This window comes from Ambystoma mexicanum, chromosome 5q (genome assembly GCF_040938575.1).
Source record: "Ambystoma mexicanum isolate Mex_15411 chromosome 5q, UKY_AmexF1_1, whole genome shotgun sequence".
NCBI classification, from domain to species: domain Eukaryota; kingdom Metazoa; phylum Chordata; class Amphibia; order Caudata; family Ambystomatidae; genus Ambystoma; species Ambystoma mexicanum.
Genome location: NC_090933.1, coordinates 564,708,247 through 564,732,215, shown reverse-complemented (window position 1 = coordinate 564,732,215; position 23,969 = coordinate 564,708,247). Strand labels below are relative to the sequence as shown.

Here is a 23,969-nt window from a genome sequence, read left to right as displayed (position 1 = left end):
GGCACCTACCCAGTGGCTCCAGTACATCGGAGCAGTGCTCAACACATCCCTAGGGTTGTGTTTGCCTCCCCAGGTGAGGGCTCATCACATTCTGCAGATGGTGGACAAATTTCAACATGCTCAGAGTCTCCCGGCATTAGAGTTCTTGAGGTTGCTCGGCCTCATGGCATCCTGCATTTTTCTGGTGCCAGAGGCCAGGTTGCAGATGAGATCTCTGCAGTGCGCTCTCAAGATGCAGTGGTCACAGTTCTATGGCAGGATGTCGGATCCCGTTCAGATTCCGCCCTCGGTCGCACAGGATCTTCTGTGGTGGGCCGTCAAAGGCAATCTGTTTAAGGGTGCTCCACTTTGGCAACCGTGACCGGAAATAACGATTGTGACGGACGCATCCCTCACGGGTTGGGGAGCTCATGCCAACGAGTTGACAGCCAGCGGCCGTTGGTCTCTGTCTGAGTCCAGACTCCATACCAGTCTGTTAGAGCTGCGGGCTGTCAGGCTAGCCCTGAAGGCTTTTCTGCCCTCTGTGCAGGGGAAGAATGTCCTGATTATGACGGACAATACAGTGGCCATGCACTACCTCAACAAAAAGGGGGGAGGGGCTGGGTCGCTCCCGTTGTGCACGGAGGCGATGCAGCTCTGGTTCTGGGCCATTCAGCAGGACATTTCGATCTCAGCAGTTCATCTGGCCGGAGACGAAAACGCGGCGGCGGATGCTTTGACCAGTCAGAGCACGGTCTCTCACGAGTGGGAGCTGGCTCAGGAAGTTCTGTTGGAGATCTTCGCCCTTTGGAGAACCCCGCACGTGGATCTCTTCACCAACAGTGTCAACCGGAAGTGCGGAAGATACTGCTTGCGTGAATTTCCTCCAAGAGGAGCCTTAGCGGACGCAATCGTAGTGGAGTGGTCCTTCCCACTGCTGTACGCGTTTCCTCCAGTCCCCATCATTCCGCAGGTGTTGCAGAGGTTTGGTTCCCGGATGATCCTCATTCCTCCGGCATGGGACAGGAGAGCATGGTACCTGGACCTTCTCGACATGTCCATCTGCCCTCCACGTCGTCTTCCCTACCGAGACGATCTGCTCTCACAGGAGGGGGGTCGGGTTCTCCATCCAGAGGTCAAGTCCCTCAGCCTTCACGCTTGGTTTCTGAAAGGTTGAGGTACAAGGATTGGGACCTCCCTGAGGACATGATGGAGGTGTTGCTTTCGGCCAGAAGGCCCGCAACGAAAACTGTGTACCGTTGCTGTTGGAAAATGTTCTGCGACTGGTGCAGAGTACAGAATGTGGATCCTTTCAAATGTTCCATTCCTTTGGTTTTGTCTTTTTTGCTTTCTTTAGCCCACAAGGGCCTGCAAGTGGGTACCATTAAGGCTTACCTGGCGGCGCTGTCCATATTTAAGCGCTTGTCTGAGGAATTTTCTTATTTTAAAATCCCTTTCATATTTCAGTTTCTAAAAGGGCTAACTAATGTGTTTCCACTGTCGCCTTTCCAGGTGCCAGGATGGGATTTGAATTTGGTTTTAAAGTTCCTAATGGGAGCTCCGTTTGAGCCCTTACATTCTTGTCCGTTGCGACTATTGTCCTTTAAAACTGTATTTTTAGTTGCGGTTACTGATTTAAAGGCATTTTCCTCCAAACCACCCTTCACTGTGTTCCATAAGGACAGGGTTTTCCTTAGGGTGCAGCCTTCCTTTCTTCCGAAGGTTGTGTCGGAATTCCATCTGAGTCAGAAGGTAATTCTTCCGGCGTTCTATCCTCCTCCACATCCTGGTAAGGAAGAGGAGAGGCTCCATAGGTTGGACCCTAGGAGAGCTTTGAGTTTCTATCTCTCACGGATGTCTCGGGTCAGAGTGGACGATCAGCTCTTTATTGGTTATCCTGGAAGGCGTTTAGGTCAGGCTATTTCCAAGCAGACCTTATCTATATGGATCATTTTGACGATCTCTGAGTGTTACCATTTGGCAGGAAAGGACCCTCCAGTAGGCTTACAGGCTCATTCTATTAGGGGTATGGCTGCCTCCACTGCCCTACAGAGGGGTGTTCCAATTCACAATATTTGCGAATGTTAGGGAGAATTCTCTGTTATGGCTAATTTCCCAAACCTAGTGAGTCGCCCAGCAGCTTTGCTGGATTTTTGGGGTTTATTTTTTTCTTCTGCTAAGAGCGAGACTCTCTTCCTCCCACTCTTAGACATGATTTGAGATATCCTTTGACTTTGTAATGTGTTTTATGGGCTATGGAGTCTTTTACTCCATAGGGTTTCATGTATTTTTGGTAAGTGTGTTACACAGCACCCTCAGTGCAGTAACACAGGGGTGTCATAGTGACGCCCAAACATAGACTCCATACCCTGGGACTGAAAACTGTCTCCCAGGGCATGTATAGTCACCATTGACTTTACTAGTCTTAAATTGTGAACAGAACCAGTACAAACCATCATATTGTGGAAGTACTGGTAGGGGTAATTAGATTGGGTCTGTTTTTCGAGGGGGCACTGTGCAGTCCCCCCTCGTTGAGTTTCTGGCTGGTGGCAGTGGTTACCACGCAAAATATTCCACCGGAATATTTCCTATGGGATTTTCCTATTCATTTTAAACGCACCACTTTTTTGGTGCAATGTTGAAGATACCGCCGGGTTATTTATTTAATATTTATTCCCCTATTTATTCCCTGGTTGGGTCTTTTTGCCAGAACTCGGTTTTAAAATGGCGTTTGTGTTCGCCTCTGTAACTCCAACCCAAGTCGAGCCCTTTGTTCCACTTTTTGGCGGGCTTCTGCACAGAAGCCTCCAAAAGTGGTGCCGCTCTGTCTGGGTCTACAGGATGTGTGGGAGGGGGGTTTAGGCACACTGGACTGAGTTGCCTCTGCAACTCAAGTCACACTCTTGTGTGATTGGCCCAGTGGTGAGCCGCCCGGCTCACCACTTAGCATGTTCGAGTGACAGCTAGGACTGATGAATGGGGGTTTTCTGCATAAAAGCAGGGCTTTGGGGACTGGAACTTCAGAAGTCGCCACAGGACCAAAGAATCCAAAGAGGGAGAAGCTGAGCCGACCTGCAACGATGACACCACCGGTGGAGCCCTGCTGAACCGTCTCACCACTTCTCAACGACAGAGAAGATCTTCATCCCGGAGAGTCTTCTTCCTCTGAACTGGTGGGGATAACCAGTTCGCCCTCTTTCTCGCCTTCCTGGATCCTCTTGTGGTCGAATCGCCCGTGCCAAGCACCCCGGCGGCCGTATAGCCACGCTTCACCACTACCGTGAATAAAAGGGGGTAGTACCTTTTAACCGGGAAACTCTGCGGCTGGTTTCTTCCCTGGCAGTGCAACGACCTCCAGCTTTCCTCCATGTCGAGATCTTCTCTTCCCCTGGACAAAGCACCGACTTGCCATTGCTGCCAGGAACAACTGCCCCCGCTGGAGCTTTCTCACCATTTCATATACTGTGTCCAGCCTGGTCTCCCTTGCAACAGACTGTTCAAGGTGTCCCGTAAATCCTTGACTCTCTATCCTCGGGTGACTTGGGACCTGCTAACTAACTTTTCCTGAACTGATCCAACCCTTCTTGAACTATCTGCAAAGACTTTTTAAAGTACTATTCAACTGTGTGATCTTGGACACATTCCACCTTGCTCTCTCCAAGAGTGGGCCTGGCTTATGACTTTCTTGTTCCTCAGTAGACTCTGCCTTTTCTGACTTGCTCTGGTTCTCTTAAAGTGTTGGTATTGTGTATTTTCCTAATTCTGCCTTTTTCCCCCTCCCTTTTTAACTAACTTATTGGAGTGCCATCTTAGGTTAAGCGCTCACCTCTGTATGCAAATAAGTGGTGTTTTAACTAAGACTTGTTCAATAAGTAATCAGGGATGTATATATATTAATAGTGACTGTGTTTGAACTTGCTTGCCATATTAGTGTTAGTGTATTTTACAAAGTGTGTTTTTAAATAAATAATTATATACTTTTATACCCAAGCTCTGGTCAGTGTTTGCTTGTGCTACTGTATTTTGGTACCTATCTTGTATACTCTATATACTGTCTAACTCTTCTTGAGAGAAGTCTGGCTGCTCAGCCACAGTTACCAGGTAAATCTGGGTGGTACAGACTGCTACCAATTGGGTTTACTGCCAACACCTGTAGCCCTAAGCCTTTTTCAGTGGCCCCTCAGGGAACTGCACAGGTTTCTGCCTAACAGCGAAGCAGCCACATGGTCCTCTGTCCATACTTTTGTGATACATTATTCCTTGGACTCTATCCATGGGGCAGGATTTGGCCTTTGGTAAGACAGTTCTCTATTCTGCAATTTGATTGGGCATTCTAATTGATGCAATTGTAAATTCTTTTCCCACCTCCATACGTTGGTACTGCTTTGGGAGTCTGTCAAAGATGTTGAATATGTCGGAGGACACAATCCCTTCGAAGAACAAGTTACTTATCTTACCTGGTAACGTTCTTTCGATGGGATGCTCCTCCTACATATTCCACATCGTACCCTCCCTAGCTGCCCCTCTACAGAATTTCTTATGCAATTGCAGCTTACGTTTCCGCAAGGCTTTCTGTAGTCATACTGGCAGGAGATTGGTGCCACACATTCTGGGGAAAAAACTACAACTGAAACTACGGGCATTGTGCGTCCTAGATATAATATCCGGTGACGTTGACCATCGACGGAGGCCCTCGAGGGACAGCGTATCGACGTCATCAACGCAGGACGCCTACGCCGAAAAAGTTTTCCCGAAGCAGCACAGCTGTTTTAATTACTGTCAAAGATGTGGAATACATCGGAGAAGCATCCCATCGAAAGAATGTTACCAGGTAAGTTAAGTAACTTGTTCTTTGTCGGTTACCTCTCCATTTTTGGCTACTCGTATGCCGGGGGTACTATAATTAGCTTGTATCATTTTGGTATATTGATCCCCAAATCCCATTTTCTCCAGAATGTGAACAGGAGCGAGCATGCTACCTGGTCAAACGCTTTCTTCGTGTCTAGGGAAAGCAGTATGGCCAGGGTCTGGGTCATCCCTATTTTTTCCATTAAGTGTATTATTCTTCTAGTGTTGTCGTGTGTCTGCCTTTCTGTGATAAAGCCCAATTGGTCTTGGCCTATTGTTTTGGGGAGCAGGAGTGCAAGTCTATTTGCCAGAACCTTCATATGCACTTTAGCGTCTGTTGATTAGTGTTATCGGGCGATATAGGCCCCGTAAGGTTGGATCTTTTCCTAACTTCTGAAACTCCAGGACCTTGGCCTCGTTCGTTGACTGCTGTAAAGCCATCCGGGCCTCGGGCTTTGTTCAAGGGCAGTTCTAGTAGGGCCTTCTTCACCTTCTCTATTGTTATATATTCTTCTCACTGCTGTCTTTCAAGTTCAGTGATCTGGGGTATTGTTATTGTGTTCAGATAGGAGTCTTGCTATTGCCCTGAGGTGCTGTCCAATGTGTTCCCCCATATCTTCTGTTTGGGATTGTAGCATGCCCTGTTTGTCTTTGATTTTTTTTTTAATCATTTGGGATTGTTGTTTGGCTCTCAGTTGTCTAGCTAAGAATGCATCGGCTTTGTTTGCCTTTGCATAGTACCAATGTTTAAGGTATAAGAGGTTTTTCTCCGCCCGTTTCGTGTTTCTGTTTCCAGTTGGCCCTGGACATGTTTCAGTGCCCTTTTTAGGTTGTTTCTGGGGTTCCGTTTGATCTGTCTGCATGTCTCGAAGTTTCTCCTCTAGCTCTTTTCCCCATTGATACCTCTGTTTCTCTCTAGTCGCTTTGAGGGCAATCAGCTGGCCCCTCATGACCACCTTAAAAGCTTCTCAGACTGTTTCTTGTGATGTGTGTGCTGAGTCGTTAAGGGTAAGGTATTCTAAGATTTTCTCTTTAACCATATTCTCCATTACGGGGTCATGTAACATATCTGCTGGGAGTTCCCACTGCAACAGCCCCGCCTTCTTACCCGCCGGGGAGAGATCCACTCAGAATGGGCCATGATCTGATATCAATATAGGGCCCATCCCTTGAATTTTCTCTATAAGGCCACTGGACACCCAGATGTAGTCTATCCTGGACATTGTCTGGTGAACGTGTGAGAAGTGTGTGTACCCATTTTGTTGGCCCATTCTCTCCCGCCATACATCGCATAATGCTAGCGTATCCACTTTACAGCGCAGGTTCTTTGATGGAGCCCCTTGTCCCTGTGTTCTGATCCCACTTCTGTCTAATTTGGGTTGGTAGGCCAGATTTAAATTGACCTCCCATTACCATTTCCCCCGTTGCAAATCTTTAAATTTTTTCTAAAGTATCCCTCATGAATCCATCTTGGCCCATGTTCGGGGCGTATATTGATGCCAATGTTATTGGGTGGTCTTCTAGGGTCACAGTAGCAAATATCTATTTCCCTGCAGTATGCGCTAGAGTGTCATGTGCGTGAAATGCTTGTGTGGTACCCCGTGTAAAAAGGGTCACTTCTGCCCCCCATTCTGCCCTCCCCAACTTGTTGAACCAACCCCAATCCCATAACAACCCTGAGGAGAGTCCGGGTTCCTAAGACTGCTAGAGCGTGCTGCCCCTCGCACCCGACCCTCAAAGAACTCAGGGATTCCTAAACCCCACTTGGACTCCAGGTGGTGAACTCCAGGATTAGTCCCTTCCTGGGCCGCAACCTGACTGTGGAGCGTGTTACCTGTTGCCCCTTCCAGGGTTATGTACTGTTATTAGTTCCCTCCGGAAATCTGCTTCCTTGGTAGAGGAAGGTGCCGCCTGGCTTTCTGCGATCGTCACTTTGTGTTACCATTGCATTTCTTTCTGTGATGGATTGTTTTCCATTCCCACAGTCTCCTTGTTCTGTTTGTTCACTTTCCCTCCTCCCTTTCCACTTCTCGTGGGTTCAGAATAAGTAGGCCTTCGTCACAGGTGTTCACTCTGTTGTCTGCTGTCACATGCGAACAGCAGTCTAGAAGAAAGGTCCATTTATATCAGATTTGTTTTGCCACCAATTCTTTTAACACCAGGCCCATCTCATGCCGTTTTTGTAGCATCGACTGTGCTAAGTCTTGGTAAAGCTTTATTTCCACCCTGTTCATTCGGATCTGCCCATCATTCTTTCTTTACTTAAGATTTGTTCCTTTTGGGGGTATGTAGTGAGTGCCACCAGGACATCTGTGGGGTGTGCGCCTGGTTCACCTGTCTTTCGTGAGCCTCCGTGGTGGATTCTATCGATCCGGACCTCTTCTTCACTGTTGGACAGTATATCCTTGAAGACTTGCTGCACCGCCTCTTTGAGATCTTTTTCTTCTATGGTTTTCACCATATTCTTGATACAGATGTTAGATCAGGGGGACCGGTTTTTAAGGTCCTCGTACTGTAGTTCCAAGTTATGCGTGAGGCAGACCAGATGTTCTTGTGTCTCCCCTGATTGCTGTGCTTCTTCCTCCAGATTCTGCAAAATTTTCTCCAGCGTTTGTTTGTTCTTCTAGTTTTGACAAGTCTACTCTTACTTCTTGCCCTGCCTGTTTTATCTCATCTTTCAGTGTTTCAAATTGACTGTTAACTGTGGTCATAAATTGTTCCTGCAGTTCTTTGAACCACATTTGCATGTCCTCCTTTGTTGCCGCCACTGGGAGTGCTGATGTCTGGCCTGCGTTTGAATGCATCTCTCCCTGTCCTTTGCCCTTCGTTTGGGTAGGTGTGTCAGTGCTCCACAGTTGAATTAGGCTGGGGTCCGCTTAGATGCCTGGTTAAGCGTTGTCGATTGATTCCCTTTTCCCTTTGATTTGGACATGGGGTCCGTCGGGTGTGTGTTTCGAATGGATTGTGTCCTCCAACGTATTCCACATCTTTGAAGTATTCCTTATCTTACAGTTGAATGTCTTCTTCTTCTTCGACCCCTCCGACTCCGCAGTCTGGCTTCAAGACTTGCCGGGACTGCAAGTCTAAGATGTCGATTACCGACCCGCATCGCATTTGTTTGTGGTGCCTGGGCAAGAGTCACGACACCGATGACTGTTCCAAATGCCAGTTGCTGACTGCTAAGGCCTTGCGCGAGCCTAAGGGAAAGCTTTGGGTAGGTAGGGATTCTTAACCCCGTAAATCTAAGTCCAAGTGTATGTCCACCGACGATTCGAGGGTGACCCTCGATGTCCCTCGAAGGCCTCCGTCGAGAGCGACATCACTGGATGTTATAAATAGGACACACAGCACCCGTAGCCTCAGTTCCGATTTTTCTGCAAATGTGTTTGCTTCGGAGACTTGGCACACCTCGTGTATTCCTCATGAATGTCATCTTCTACGTCACCTCTGACTCCGCGGTCTGGCTTCAAGACTTTCCAGGACTGCAAGTCTAAGATGTCCATTACCGACCTGCATCGCATTTGTTTGTGGTGCTTGGGCGAGAGTCACGACATTGACGACTGTTCCAAATGCCAGTCGCTGACTGCTAAGGCCTTGCAGGAGCGTAAGGGAAAACTTCAGGTAGGTGGGGGTTCTAAACCCAGCAAGTCCCGTAAATCTATGTCCAAGGGTATGTCCACCGACGATTCGTGGGGCGACTCTCCACATCGGAAGGAGTCCCGGGGGTCTCAGTCCTGGAGTGGTTCCTGCCATTCGTCCTCCTCGTCTCGGCATTCTAGGAAGCGCCGTCAACGGTCACCTTGCCCATCGTACTCGGAGGATGGAGCAACGAGGAAAGTGGCTTGTCCAACAAAGTCCTCGACTCCGGAGGAATGGGCTGCATTCAGGGAGCAGATGTTGGTGATTTTCCAATCGCAGAGCACAGTTCCGTCCGTGCCTTCTGATGAAGCCGGCAAGGAACGGTCTCGATCCGTGGCTCATGCGCCTTCGGGCCCGTGTCCTCGGCGCACTCCTCATTGGGATCATTCAAGGTTCCTTTCGGACAAGGCTCAGGATGGTCGCAAGAGATGTGCTTCCAGGTCTCGGTCCTCGTCCCCAGCGAGACTGCAGAAACCTGCTAAGGGCTCGAGGTTGGTGTCGACTCAGTCGGCGCCCTGTCCATTGGATACGGATGTCGAAGCTTTGCTTTTGTACCAGTCATCGGCGCCGTCTGCACCGTTGTCGACATCGACACCTAAGCCGTTGGCGCTCTTGATGCCGAAGCCATCAGTGCTCTCGACGCCGAAGCCATTGGCGCCTTCGGGGCCTTTTGGCCGGGATTTGCCATCAGAGGTCCCTGGTACAGTGGATCCTCCAAGGAAGGCTACTTCTAAGTCTGTAAGGCCTCTTAAGGACTCCAGACCCTCGGCTGTCCCTAGACAGGACTTTTACCTCCCTCTGGATGACATCTAAGGGGAGAAGGAGAGGTCAGATTTAGATTTTGACCCTGTTCAGCCTGATGTGGCTCCTGTCTTTTCAGGGGATAGTCAATTGGAAGAGTTAAGGCAACCTGTTCATGATGCTAGTGGCCTAGACACTTCTCCTGAGGTGGAATTTGGCAGGCCTGAGCCTGGGGCTCATGATGAGTCGTCCTACAGGAGACTGATGTCTAGGGTTACAGAATATCTTGGTTAGTCCTGAAGCTTTTGTTCGGGATGACTTGACTGATATTTTAGATCAAGGTCCGTCCTCTGACCCGGTGTTACCTTTTCATTTGACCTTGCAGAAAAAGGTGGCGGCTGCTTGGCAGACCCCGGAATCTCTTCTGGCAGTTAACATATCGTTAACTAAAAAATTCCGCCCTTCCTGTAACAACCCCAGCTACCTTTCATCTCGCCCCACTCCGGAGAGTTTGGTGGTTCAGGCAGCTATGGCCACCTCGAGGCAGGTGGCGTACCCTACCATCCCTCCCGATAGGGACGACAAACGCTTCGATGGTTGGGCATGCAAGGTGTTTTCTGCAGGGAGTATGGCGCTGAAATCTCCCAGCTCCACTTGTGGCTTTGCAAGATTTTCACACACTCTGTGGAATTGTTTCTCTTGCGACTGAGCATATTCCCGAGGGATATCCAGTTAATATGTCGAAATAATAATATCGAATTACAAAAATGTTGAAAAAATTATACCTAAAATTTAAAAAATTAAAAATAAAAATAATTTGAATGTCTTATTTTTTAATGTACATGTTTTTTTTTGTTTCGTGAATAAAAAAAGGGTTAAAAGAAAGGGGGGCTTGGGGAGGAACCCCCCCCCCCCCATTTAAAAAAAAAAGACATTCAAATTTTTTTTTTTTTTTAGGTATTATTTTTTCCACATTTTGGCATTCGAAATTTATTTAATTCGAAATAGTCACTATAAGCCGTCCCGAGGGGGAATAAAGGGAAGGGTTCCTTGCTCTTATGCAAGATGGTAAGGATGCCATGTGTGAGTCCCTTCAGTCAGGTTTGGACACGGCCGACAGTGTTAGCCGGTCCATGGCTGCGAGCACTGTTATTCGCATATTTGCATGGTTGCGGAAATCGGGTTTTGCCCCAGATGTGCAAGCCCGTCTTTTGAACATGCCCTTTGTTTGGCAGCAAGGCTGATGAGAGCCTTGAGGGGTTGCAGACATCCAAAGCTGCAGTGAAATCTTTAAGCGCAGCTGTGCGTTAACCACCGCCTTTTCGTCCTAGGGGACAGCAGTGGAGGGGAGGTTCTTTTCTTTACTACTCCTCTTTTGGTAGAAAGAGAGGAGCTGCCAGTTTAAGGGGTCAGCGTAAAAGTACCCGTGACGGTCGGGGAAATCGAGGTGCCGAATCCACTTAGGCAGCTGCTTCTTTGCCTTCAGGCGCTGCCGCAGCCGCTCCAAACAGTCATGAGTCCATGTCCCAGGGTTTGCCAGTTGGGAACAGACTGTCTCAGCATCTCGAAGAATGGCGAGCTATTGCTTCGGATGCGTGGGTTCTGGATACAATAGCCCACGGCTACTGCCTCCCTTCCTAGAGCGGCCTCACAACAATCAATCAGGTAATCTCTCTTTGAAGCTTCCAGATCCGCTCCTTCTGCAGGAAATATTGACCCTGCTAGAGAAAGGCGCTATATAATTGGTGCCTGTATCGGAGAGGAACAAGGGATGGTATTCCCCATATTTTTCTATTCCAAAAAAAGGGTATTGAGACCCATTGAATTGGTTGAACAAACTTCTCAGGAAGGACAAGTTCAAGATGGTCACTCTTTCTCAATTCCTCCAGGACCTTCAACTTCAGGATTGGTAGGTGGCTTTGGACCTACAGGATGCTTACTTTCATGTGCCGATTCATCCCAAGCACAGAAAGTATCTGAGGTCTGTGACTGGCGACTCGCACTTTCAGTTTCGGGTCCTGCCACTTGGATTGACCTCCGCCCCAAGGGTCTTCACCAAGCTCATGGTGGTGGTGGCAGCATATCTCAGGCGAGGAGGGATTCACGTCTACCCCTACCTGGACGACTGTCTGATCCGTGCACATTCTCCCGAGCAGGCATTGGATCACCTTGGTCTCACCTGCCGCTCCCTCCACAAGATGGGCTTCTCTCTCAATTTCAAGAAGTCGCATCTGACACCTTCCCAGCAGCTCCAGTACATCGGGCTGTGTTGGACACATCCTTGGGGAAGTGCTCACATCCTAAGGTAAGGGCTCATCACATTGTGCAGATGGTGGACAAGTTTCAACATGCCCAGAGTCTCCCGGCTTTCTAATTCTTAAGGTTGCTCGGCCTCATGGCATCCTTCATTTTTCTGGTGCCAGAGGCCTGGCTGAGGATAGAATCCCCTCAGTGGGTCCTCAAGATTCAGTGGTTGCAGTTCTCAGGCAAGATGCTGGATCCTGTTCAGATTCCAATCTCGGTCTCCCAGGATCTTCTGTGGTGGGCCAACGAGGGGAACCTGTTGAAGGGGGAACCGTTTTGGCAACTGTGACTGTAGTGACGGATGCTCCCCTCACAGGATGGGGAGCTCATGCGGAAGACTTGACCGGCAGCAGTCGTTGGTCTCTGTCGGAGTCCAGACTCTACATCAACCTGTTAGAGCTAAGGGTCATCAGGCTGGCCCTGAAGGCTTTTCTGCCGTCTGTGCGGGGGGAAGAGTGTCCTGATCATGACGGACAACACAGTGGCCATGCATTACCTCAACAAAAAAGGGGGGGGTAGGGTCACTCGGTTGTGCAGAGAGTCAATGCAGCTCTGGTTCTGTGTAATCCAGCAAGGAATTTCGCTCTCAGCAGTTCATCTGGCCGGAGAGGAAAATGTAGCGGCAGACACTCCAACCGGAAGTGCAAGAGATTCTGCTCAAGGGAATTTCCGCAGAGAGGAGCCTTAGGAGACGCATTTGTAGTGGATTGGCCATTCCCACTGCTGTATGCTTTTCCTCCAGTCCCTGTCATTCCTCAAGTGTAAAGGAGGTTACGGAGGTTTGGATCCTACATGATCCTCATTGCTCTGGATTGGGACAGGAGAGCGTGGTACCCGGACCTTCTAGAAATGTCCATCTGCCCTCCACGCCGTCTTCCCTACTGAGAGGATCTGCTCTGGCGAGGGGGGGGGGGGCGGAATCAGGTTCTCCATCCAGAGGTCAGGACTCTCAACCTTCACGGTTGGTATATGAAAGATTGAAAGATTGAGGTATAAGGATTGGGACCTCCCGGATGATGTGATGGATTTGTTGCTTTCGGCCTGGAGGCCAGCAACAGAATCCCTGTACCGTTGGCGTAAGTTTTGCGACTGGTGCAGAGGACAAAATGTTGATCCTTTTCAGTGTTCCATTCCTGTGGTTTTGTCTTTCTTACTTTCTTTGGCCCACAGAGGCCTTCAAGTGGGTACCATTAAAGGTTACCCGGCGGCCGCTCGTCTGAAGAATGTTCTTACTTTGAGATTCCTTTGATTTCCCAATTTCTTAAAGGGCTCACTGTGTTCCCACCGTCCCCTTTCCAGGTGCCAGTTTGGGATCTGAATTTGGTTTTGAAATTCCTGATGGTTGCTCTGTTTGTTTGAACTCTTGTCCTTTGAGATTGTCTTTCAAGACTGTGTTCTTGGTTGCGGTTACTTCCGCTCGCAGAGTGAGTGAATTTCAGGCACTTTCATCTAAGCCACCCTTTACTGTGTTCCACAAGGATAGGATTGTACTGAGGGTACTTCTTTCCTTTCTACCTAAGGTAGTGTCTGAATTTCATTTAAGCCAGAAAGTGGTTATCTGTCTTTCTATCCTCCTCCTCATCCTGGTAAGGACGAGGAGCGGCTCCATAGCTTGGACCCTAGGAGAGCTCTGAGCTGTTATATTTCTATGATGTCCAGGGTCAGAGTGGACGCTCAACTCTTTGTGGGATATGCTGGACACCGATTGGGCCGGGTTGTTACCAAACAGACCTTGTCCAGGTGGATTATCCTCACAATTACTGAATGTTACCGATTGGCGAGTAAGGACCCTCATGAAGGGTTGCAAGCTCATTCCACTAGGGTTGTGGCTACTACCACAGCTCTGCAACGGGGAGTTCCTATTAGGAATATTTGTGATGCAGCCACATGGGCTTCCATCCATACCTTTGTTAAACATTATTTCCTGGATACGATCCATGGTCAAGGTATGGCCTTTGGTAAGGCGGTTCTTTATTCCGCCATCTGATTGGGTACTCAAGTCTTTTCTCTCCTCCATTTTCTAGTACTGTTTTGGTACTCTGTCAAAGATGTGGAATACGTTGGATGACACAATCCATTTGAAGAACAAGTTATTTACCAACTGGTAACGTTCTTTCAATTGGATGTTCCTCCAACGTATTCCACATCGCCCTCTCAGCCTGCCTCTCTGAAGCATTTCCTATGCGATTGCAGTTTAAGTTACGTTTCGACAAGGCTATGTGCAGTCAAGCAGGCATTGAATATGTGCATGTCACACGTTATGGAGGAAAAAACATAAACTGAGGCTACGGGCACTGTGCATTCTATTTATAACATCCGGTGACGTCGCCCTCGACTGAGGCCTTGCGAGGGACATCGACTCAGTGTCATCGACGCAGGACGCCCTCTGCCGCAAAGGTTTCCGAGATACACAGCTGTGGACATTATATGTCAAAGATGTGGAATACGTCAAAGATGTGGAATATGTTGGAGGAACATCCAATTGAAAGAACGTTACCAGTCGGTAAGTAACTTGTTCTTCTCCTGGTGTCCTGAGGTTGTGATGTTGCTCTGGCCTTGCCCTATAGGGGGGATTCACTTTTCTTTCTATTGGAGACTTTCTCCTATTATCCGCTGTAGGTGCTGCTCCAAGGGTGGGGGCATTGATTTTGTGGTCACTCCTTAACTTCCTTACCTTGTGTCTTGCCTCCTCTTGCCCCTTGAGTGTATGGGGGCCTGCTCCCCTCTGCGCTATACTGCTTGCCCCTTTGCGTGTGAGCGGTTGTCTGGGCCGTTCTTGTATTGTCTGTTTATGTGACTGCTAGAGTGTCTATTGTCCTTTTTTATACCGGGGGAAGGAGCCCTGTATTCTGTAGTGTCTTCCCTTCTGGTAGGGTTTTGGCTTGTCTTAGTTTGTGGGAGGATATCAAAAACTCTGTGCTTTTGACTCTGTATTGTGCCAATGTTACTTGTCTCCTTATTGCCCAGACGTCATGTGGAACTCCTGTTCACTGTGGTGGTAGTCCAGTGTTCTTGCCAGCTATCCCTCTTTGTGCCTCCCCTCCTCCCCAGTGATATTAACCTTCCATGTGGGATTTGTATAGGTTTGGCTCCTATTGTGGCGTTGTTCTGGTTTCCGTCTCGGGGCTTTATTTGTCTCCCCTCGTGCTCACGATCTTGCTGCTTTGCTGTGACTGCCACCTGCTTGGTTGTAGCTGCCCGCTACTTCTCCCATTCATGGGGTGTCTTGGATTAAGATTATCTCTGTTCTTTGGCCACTGGTGGGTAAGGGGGGGTGAGGGGGAGCCACCTAAGTCTCATAGTGGGATTCAATATTCATACACCAGGGCTGCAGGGGTTTGGGGGGTTTGAATGGGAGCTGTACTTTATTTTTCCCCATTGTCGGCTGCTGGCCTGTTGTCCTGCTCCTCCTTGTTCGTCCCTCCACTGCCGCAAACTGCTCCTGGGTCTCGAGGGGGGTGGCTGCTCCTCTGTTCTTTTCAGCCTCTTTTCAGCCTCTTTTCAGCCTTTTTGCAGCATATTTTGCTCCTCCTATCATGCTTCCAGGTCTTTTGCTGCTCTTGACCGGGGATGAAGCCACACTGATGGAGGCCTGGGCATGGGGGTCACTCCTCTCACTATTTTGTTTGTGGTCCATTGCTCCGGATACTGCAGCCATCCCTTCAGTCTCTCCTCGCTCCCAATCTGTACTGGCCTCGATGTTGCTATGCTGCTATAATGTCGGGCCCGCCCCCCTCATACGGTCTCAGTTCAAGAGGTCCTCTTTCCGTGCTCATGTGCCAGCTGCTGCTTCTCCCTGCCGGTGTCAGACTCTCCTCTCTCTCGTTTCGTTCTGCTGTCTTCAGTGATTTAGTGCTGGTCGGGCCTTTTCTCCACACCCGTTCTTGATACACAGGGTCCCGCTTTCCGCAGTGGAGTGTAGCCCTCCGTTTCCGCCCATGTCTCCTCCCGCTGTTCGGCTTGCGTTGCTCTCCCAGTGAATTAGATCCTGTGGGGGCTAAACACTGCTCCTGAGCTTTATTGTTTCTGCATGCTGTTGCTACCCGGCGGGAGAGATGCTTACATACGTCTGCTTCCTCTGGCCGCCATCTTGAAGTCCCTGAACGAATAAATTAGAAGATAGGCCATGCCATACATTAAAATTAAATTAAATGCACGAATTGGAGGAATTCCTTTGGAGGGGACAGTTGTACCCATTTAGAATATTTTGTCAGGCCATATAATGCTAAAATTATGTTAAGTGGCCCACAAAGGGTCCCACACATCACAACATTTATACTCAAAAGAAGAGCTACTCTTGGATAGTATGATAGGTCTGGAAAGTGACTTTGAACCTCTTGTTTATCTCTTTAATTTTTTCCTTAATAATGGTGGAATGACACCATCAATGTCGGAAGCTGATTTTTCCCTCATTCTTAAAACTGCTCGTACTCAGTTTGGTTCGTATAAAATTGATATGTAAAGAAATTTATAAATCTACTGGCTGCAAGGGATGTCGAAGGTGTTATCGTATATCAGTCTTGATCTGTAGCAAACAGCCAAGCTAGCAATAGCATGCTTTAGATAGCTCGGTAACTAATTTAATACAGTGGCAGGAAATCAGCAAAGGGAGACAAAGTGCAATGATATGCCTGCATCCAGGGAAGCCCAACAGAGGAGACTGGAGCTTAATATATGGGTGGCTGAGCCAGAATCTAAATTAATAGAATGTTGTGTTTGACTTATCTTCTGAAAATGTTTTAAACCAGCAGAGTAAGAAGAGCAACAGAACCTTGTCAGTCTGCCAATGTTTATTGACTCCAACTGAAAGATGTAGTTGTTAATGTTGAGGCTTGGCATACACTGTTTATTAAAATGCAATCTTTTCTAGATCAATCATTCATTATAATTTCTTTCCCAAAAAAAGGGTTCCCATACTTTGTGACTTTGAACCTCTACACCAGCATGTTCGCGTGCTACATAACTTAGTAAAAGCTGCACAAAGTTTGGATGAAATGTCACAGACCATCACAGATCTCCTGAGTGAACAAAAGGTATGTTCATTTCAATTTATGCGAAGGGACAACAGCATGAATCCTTTCACAAGGGTTCTTTGTTTTTCCCAATTACAGCAACACTATATTTCCTTTGTTTTTTACATTTCTTTCTAACCTTACAAAATAGAAATGTGAGGTAATAAAAAGAAATGAACAGTGCAGGTCCTTCTGTATGTTCAAGTTAAGTAATCTTCTACTGAGAATGAACGGTTTCCAATGTGCTGCTCTATGCAATAGTTCCCTTGCCCTGAGGATTTAGTGGAGAAATACATATTTGCAATCATCTCTGAAAACAATTGGCATTAGTAATTTGAGACATGCATCTAAGCTTTGTTATGCATCATCTTTGATTTGTGGTTAAGAAGCAGCATGTTTCTGTGTACAGAAATGAAGGTTTCCACTGCTGGTTACCCTCACCTAGGTTGTGTGCAAAGTCCCATAGGTTAGGATCAATGATGGTACTGGGGAGATCGGGGGGCCAGGCACCACCATCAACTCTATGATGTCGGTACGGTGGGAGCTTTGTGGTCCATCCCAAGTGCATCTAAGTCTTTCCACTGCGCCCCTCTTGCAAACCCGCTGATTCCTATGGGTAAGCTATACTCCTCGATAAGGATAAGGAGACACATGGAAAGGTGTAACAAGCACGATAGTTCTGCATCTCGGGTGTATCAAGCCCCTTCAACCAAGATCTATTGGTTCTGTGGGAGGGGAAACGGACAGATCAGGACTACTTTGGGGCAGCAGGATGCCTTTAACCCCAATCATCTGTGCATGATGGTTAAGGCTGACCGGGGAACCATCCTACATTCAGTTTTAGAGACCTCTGTTCCAAAGTCTTGTATGAATGGGACCTCTACTGATATACCAATCCTTTGTAAATCAAGTTCTATGCTTGAAGTCATAAATGCACACTATTGCAAAATACCAGACAGCCACTGTTGTGGGAAGAGGAGAAGCGTCTCCTGGAGTAATTTCCCTAAGAAAACGGAGCTTAGCACGACACATAACTGGGACGTACAGTGCTGCAATCCCCGTGCCCGTAAACAAAGATGGCGCTGTCCGGACAGAACAATGGGACCATATGTGGCAAGTAAGCTACAGCGGAACGCTCGCAGCACAGACCGGTAGGCAAGAAGGAGCAGTGCTCAATCGTGGACCAACGAAGCATACAGCACATCTGCTGCAGAGGCGTCGAGGGCAGCATTGTCGGAGATGCACTGGCCGGTGAGACATTGTATCAGGCAGTGAAAGTCCTGCATGCTCGTTCGGCCCTTGGAACTCAGAGCGCCAGCTGACGATGAGAACGCTTAGTGAGGTGCTGCTTGAGCGGACAAGTGGCACATATTAAAGACCCCAGACTTGGTTATTAAACGATTGCAAGGTTCCGGGGAAGTCATTTGAACACAGAACAAATTCCAAGATGGCGGCCGCCATTTAGAGAACAAAGGAAACCCATAATACGGGAGAAGAGATTTGCATATTTGTTGAGCCCACTCTGGGAAAGGAAGAGCAAACAGACTCCTGCAAGACATAAGGGGCACCTGGTGCATGCCCAGATGCTGCCGGAGGGGCGGGGAAAGATGCGAATAGCAGAGCAACGGGTGCACGGTGAACAAGCCAGCTAGATATGGTATTGGCAGCACAGCTATGGAACAACTTACCGGATCCATTGAGAATGGAAAGCAGACAAGTGTGGGGACTGTGCACTGAGAGCGAATACTGGAGAGCACTAGGCACAGGGCCGAGCTGGGTGGCGGATGGTGCGGGAGCGGCCTCAGCGGACATAGACAGTGGTGCGCAGAGTATAAGGAGTTCAAAGACGGGTGGTCCCACCGGGACCAATAGCAATCTACAAAAAGCACGAAGGACAAATGGAAACGTGGGAGGACACAACGAAGATATAGCTCAGTGCATGTGAATCTATACGGGGTACTTCAAGGATAACAGCCCAGAGGTGGAGTGACTCACAAGCGGCACGACGGGACAGCGAAACAGAATTGCCACACCAAGAACAAAGCAACCCCGGATACTTGACCAAGATTACAAGATGGCAGGGAGAGTAATCAAGGGCAAAAGCAAACAACCCACGATGGAAGCGTTTGCCAAGACACAGCAGTCCCCAGCGGCGTTGTCGCACAGTGGCGCAAATGCACCCACGGAAAAGCTCCCCAGGGTCCGAAAACCAACAGATACTAACGGCTATAACAGAGCTAAGAGACTTATGGGGGATAGCAATGGCGGACCTGCGAACCTCCCTGGAGGCTAAAATAGACGCAGTGGGGATAGAAGTCAACCTGCTGAGACAAGACGTCAGGGCGCTGGCGGACAGGACAAGCAGTCTAGAGAGTGCGGTCAAAACTAACACGGACACCAGCACTAGTAACGCAAAGGAGGTCCACATACTAAAGCAGCAAGTGGCTAACCTGGAGAATCGTGTGAAGGAAGCCGAAGGAAGGGCGAGACGGAATAACTTCCGTGTGGTTGGCCTGCTGGAGGGAGAAGGCGGCCAGGACCCTACGGATTATGTTGAGAACATGATCCTGCAGGAAATAGGGGCCGACAAACTCTCGGAAGGATTCACAGTGGAGCGTGCGCATAGAGCCCTCATGAGAAAACCGAAGCCTGGAGCCCCTCCCCGCACAATAATTGCCAAAATATTGAACTATAAAGACGGCAAGAAGATTTTAGAGTACTTTCGGAAAGGAGGAACGATTGAAAGCACCTCGGCTACTATAACAGCGTATCCTGATTATACTATGCTGGTCCAGAGGCAGCAGTATAGCTATGTGGCGGTAAATAGGAGGCTGCGCACGGCTGGCATCAAATATATGCTTCTGTATCCTGCAAGATTGAAAGTACTGCATAAAAGCAGAATGTTCTTTTTTGACACCCCAGAGGAAGCCATGACATGGCTAGATTTACAGGGCTGTCCGGAACGAGATGCAGAACGGACCCAAGAAGAGCACGAAAGTGATTAGGATGTTACATGCATATTGGGGTATCACATAGCTGGGTATCCCAGTAGACACTTGATAAATACACTGTTAGACGGGAACGGATGGGTAATGTTGAAGCTAGGATAAGGTATCCTTCATTTTGCTGAAACTTGATGGACTGGAATAACACATGAGTAAACTGTATAGCGATGCGTGATTGAATTGAAGCAAATAGGAGCAGCAGGACACAGGTGCCTCCCCCCCCGAGCAGCAGTAGAAGTAGCAGGATAGCCATAAGGGCGACCCCCCCTGCTGAGCTTCGAGTACAGGCTATTGCCAGAAAGAGCTAGATGCGGGGGTGCCTTAGATCCAGGGATGGAGCTGGGCAACAGTTGGGGGGGAGGGGGTAAAGTTGGGGAGGAGAAGGGAGGCGGGAGGGAGAGGGGAAGGGGTGTTTGGGGTGTTTGTAGTTAAGGGAAGTTTGAATTGGGGAACAAGCCTATATAGACTGAGATGGAAGTGGGACCTGGACTGCACTGATGGGAGGGGAAGGGGAACTCTAATGGGCCATGGGGGACCTTAGAATAATTACATGGAATGTCAGAGGACTTAACAGCTATCTAAAGAGGAACAAGGTTATGTTGTACCTGCGCAGACAAAAGATAGACATTGCACTGTTTCAGGAGACTCACCTGACACGGGAAAAGATGGAGATGGTTGTGAAGAAATGGAAAGGGGTTGTGGTGGGCTCGACATATTCTGCTTATGCTAGAGGGGTGCTCATCTGGGTGGCGCCACATGTCCCGTTTCAACTGTTGCGAGAAATGACGGAAACGGATGGGAGGATGGTCATATTGAGGGGATTGGTGGAGAATAGGGAGATAAGCATTGTAAATACATACGCCCCCAATCAGAATACGGCAGCATATTTCAGAACTCTGTGTACTAACCTTAACATGTGTATGGGGAGCGTGATGATTTGGGGTGGGGATTTTAACTGTGTATTAAACCCCAGGGTGGATAGATCAGACAGAAAGATTGATAGACCCGCCCCAGCGGCTAAAGCGTTGCAGACACTACTAGACGACTTCGGTCTGGCAGATGTGTGGAGAACGAGACACCCCCAAGAAAGGCAGTACTCGCACTACTCTGCCCCGCAGCAGTTGCATACAAGGCTGGACTATGTCTTTGCTATGTCGGAGGTAACAGCAGAGATTACTCGGGCACAATATAAAGCAAGGGTCTTCTCGGACCACTCACCCCTGGTTCTCGGATGGCAATATTGCCCCCCCGAGAGCAAGGATTCCGACATGGCGCCTCCGAGCAGAGGCACTTAAGGATCCCCTTTTCAGGGAAGATAAAAGGGAGGAGATTATAAACTACTTTGAGACGAATACGGGTAGCATGGACTCAGCTAGCACATTATGGGAAGCCTTCAAGGTGGTAATGCGAGGCGTGCCATAGCAAAATCAAAAGGCCTGCAAGGTGAGATCTTGGCTGACCTACAAGAAGCAGAAAGGGAACTGGAAAAGGCATTGAGGGGAGGAGGTGACACAGAGAGAGACATGGAGCTGATATTTAAACTCCAGCAGAAATGTGCAGAGCAATGGGAAAGACTGTGCAACCTCAACTATAATAAATATATAGAGGGACAGCATGCGGAAGGGGATAAAACAGGAAGGCTTTTGGCATGGTTATACAAGAGTGAAACCCCCAGACCCACGATTAGAACGATAACGAGAGAAGATGGTAGTGTGGCGGACACCCAAGAGGGAGTTCATCAGGAGTTTGCAGATTACTATAGGTTACTATATGGGGATGAGGAGGGAAGTAGCTATGGGGAGATAATGGAAACACTGGAAGACATAGGGTTGCCTACGATAATTGCTGAGGAAAGAGAGGAGCTGGATGCACCGATTACTTTGGAGGAGTTAGAAGAAGTGGTGAAGCAGCTGCCTACTAGTAAGACTCCAGGGGCGGACGGGTTCCCAATTGAATTTTATAAAGTACATAGGGTTGAAGTGCTCCCCCTAATGTTAGAAATGTTAAATGAAATGTTTGAGGTGGAACGGCTGCCAGAGTCACTTACAGAAGCGATCATAATACGGCTACCCAAACCCATCAAGCATGGGCATAGCTGTGGCTCCTACAGACCTTTGTCGATGTTGAATCAAGACAGCAAGATATTGACGGCTGTCTTGGCAAACAGACTGCGGAGAGTTATTGGCAAACTAATACACCCCGACCAGACGGGTTTTGTCCCGAATAGGAATATAACTCATAATCATAGACGACTTCACGGGTTGTTGAATGGGGGAGCAAGAACGAGGGCGAAATGGCAATTGTGTCGTTGGACGCGGTAAAGGCTTTCGATTCGGTCAAGTGGCCATGGCTGCTGGCGGCCCTGGTGGGCTATGGAATGGGGCCTGGATACATAAGGTGGGCGAAGATGCTATATAGTGAACCGCTGGCCAGGGTCAGAACAGGATCAGTGATATCTGAAAGATGGCAACTTAGTAGAGGCACCAGACAGGGGTGCCCATGGTCCCCAATGCTTTATATACTAGCCCTGGAGCCCCTAGCAATATACCTTAGACAACAATACGATACTATAGTTATTGAGGTGGGGCGGGAACGACACTTGATCTCCTTATATGCGGACGACTTGCTGCTGTACTTGAGGCACCCGGAGGAAAATCTCCAGTATATCCTGGAAGTGATGGAGAGATATGCAGGGCTGTCTGGTATAGCGGTGAATCCTCAAAAATCTAGTTTTTTCCCGTTAGGCAGTTATAGGGGAATCCCTGTGGGTAGTTATAGGGGAATCCCTGTGGATCGGTTACCGGTGTTACAAATACTATGGGCAGTTAGTACTTTCCGGTATCTCGGGATAGACGTGTACCACACGGTTGAAGAGGAGCACAGGCACAATACCGAGGTAGCCATTGAGAAAATCGAGAAGTGTATGAAATTCTGGGTGAAATTTCCCCTAGCAATGATGGGACGAGGGGCGATGCTTAAGATGGTGGTCCTACCTAGGCTCCTGCATTATTTTGGGAATATTCCATACCTGATACCCAAGACGTTTTTCACTAAGCTGAACAGCATGTGTAAGGATTTTCTGTGTCATGGTACCCAGGAAAGGGTGGCACTATAGAAGCTGCAGAACTTTTATGAAAAAGGGGGGATAAAACTGCCTAAATATGAGGTTTATTATGTAGCGATCCAACTGCAATATATCTCTAAATGGCTCCCAGATGAAGTGACCCCCGAATCCAGGTTGTTTGGACATGATTGTGCCCCATTTTATTTAAGAGAAATGATCTGGCTGCCCAAGACAGAAATGGAAGAGTGCCCTAAGATGATGATGATGATGCTGGAGTGGAAGATGTGGCACCGGGCATGCCAGATGATGGAGAACCCATTCCCATGCTCCCCGCAGGTACCACTAGTTGCACAGGCAGGCGGAGATAAGCAGCTGAGGATGATAATCAGAAACCACTGGGAATCGGTGGGGTTAGTAACGATGGGAGATTTCTGGCAAGAGGGGACTATCATAGATTTGGAAGTGCTGAAGGAGGAAATGGGGTTACACATGGGCCAGTATATCACATATCACAGAATGGTGCAGAGAATTAGGAAAACATGGCCCAAAACGGTACTGGAAGAAGAACCAGATGCTATAATAGATACAATATACGATATAATGGAGGGGGGGCATGAGATCTCTAGACTGTACGAAATGATGTCGTCTAAGGTCGGAACGGAATTAACCCAATTAAGACTAGACTGGGAAGCGGAAGTAGGAGCCCCGATAGAGGACGGGTTGTGGGAACGTGCCCTGGGGTACCACAAGAAGGTGTCTCGGAATGCGAGACTAAAACAGATACAACTATATATTACGCACAGGGCATATATGACGCCTCAGAGGATATCTAGGTTTGAAAATGCTGGACAACAAGCATGTCCCAAATGCGACGAAGAAAAGGCTGGCATGGTACACATGTTTTGGTCATGCCCAGTAATTGAGCGTTTCTGGGGGGAAGTAACACAGAAACTAGCGGAAAAGGGGGTCACGACTATTATAGATACAGCCTGGGCCTGCTTGCTGCGGGGAGTTCCCCAGTGCGCAGAAACTTAAGCATGTTAGTAAACTGAGGGATCTAGCATATGTGCTCAAAAAAGGAGGATTGCCATGGGATGGAAGACTTATCACAGGCCACGGGTGGAGGTGTGGTGGAAAGATTTGCAGAAATGGGCGGAGGCAGAAACCATGGTATGGCAAGAGACGAGCAATGTAGGGGCAGAAGAGGAGGCGGGAATCTGATGGCATGGAAATCATTAATAGCGGAATTGTTTGGAACGATACAAGATCTGACATAATCCACAGAAAGTGAGACCCCACCAGGCGAAGCAGATACAGAGTGTGTGGAATAAATGGGCTCGTAAAGTGGGGTGGGATAAGGGGAGCAGTGACCGAAAT

The 23,969-nt window shown here is 48.4% G+C and overlaps 1 protein-coding gene across 3 annotated transcripts in view; it reads left to right on the top strand.

Annotated features, from left to right (window-relative positions):
• The window catches only part of RB1CC1 (RB1 inducible coiled-coil 1), a 1,537,866-nt gene that overhangs the window by 630,047 nt on the left and 883,850 nt on the right, over positions 1–23,969 (top strand). For all 3 annotated transcript variants that reach the window (XM_069621043.1, XM_069621041.1, XM_069621042.1), the window contains exon 13: positions 16,418–16,544. In XM_069621043.1, coding sequence (XP_069477144.1) covers positions 16,418–16,544 — 127 coding nt within the window. The remainder of the gene's footprint in view (positions 1–16,417; positions 16,545–23,969) is intronic.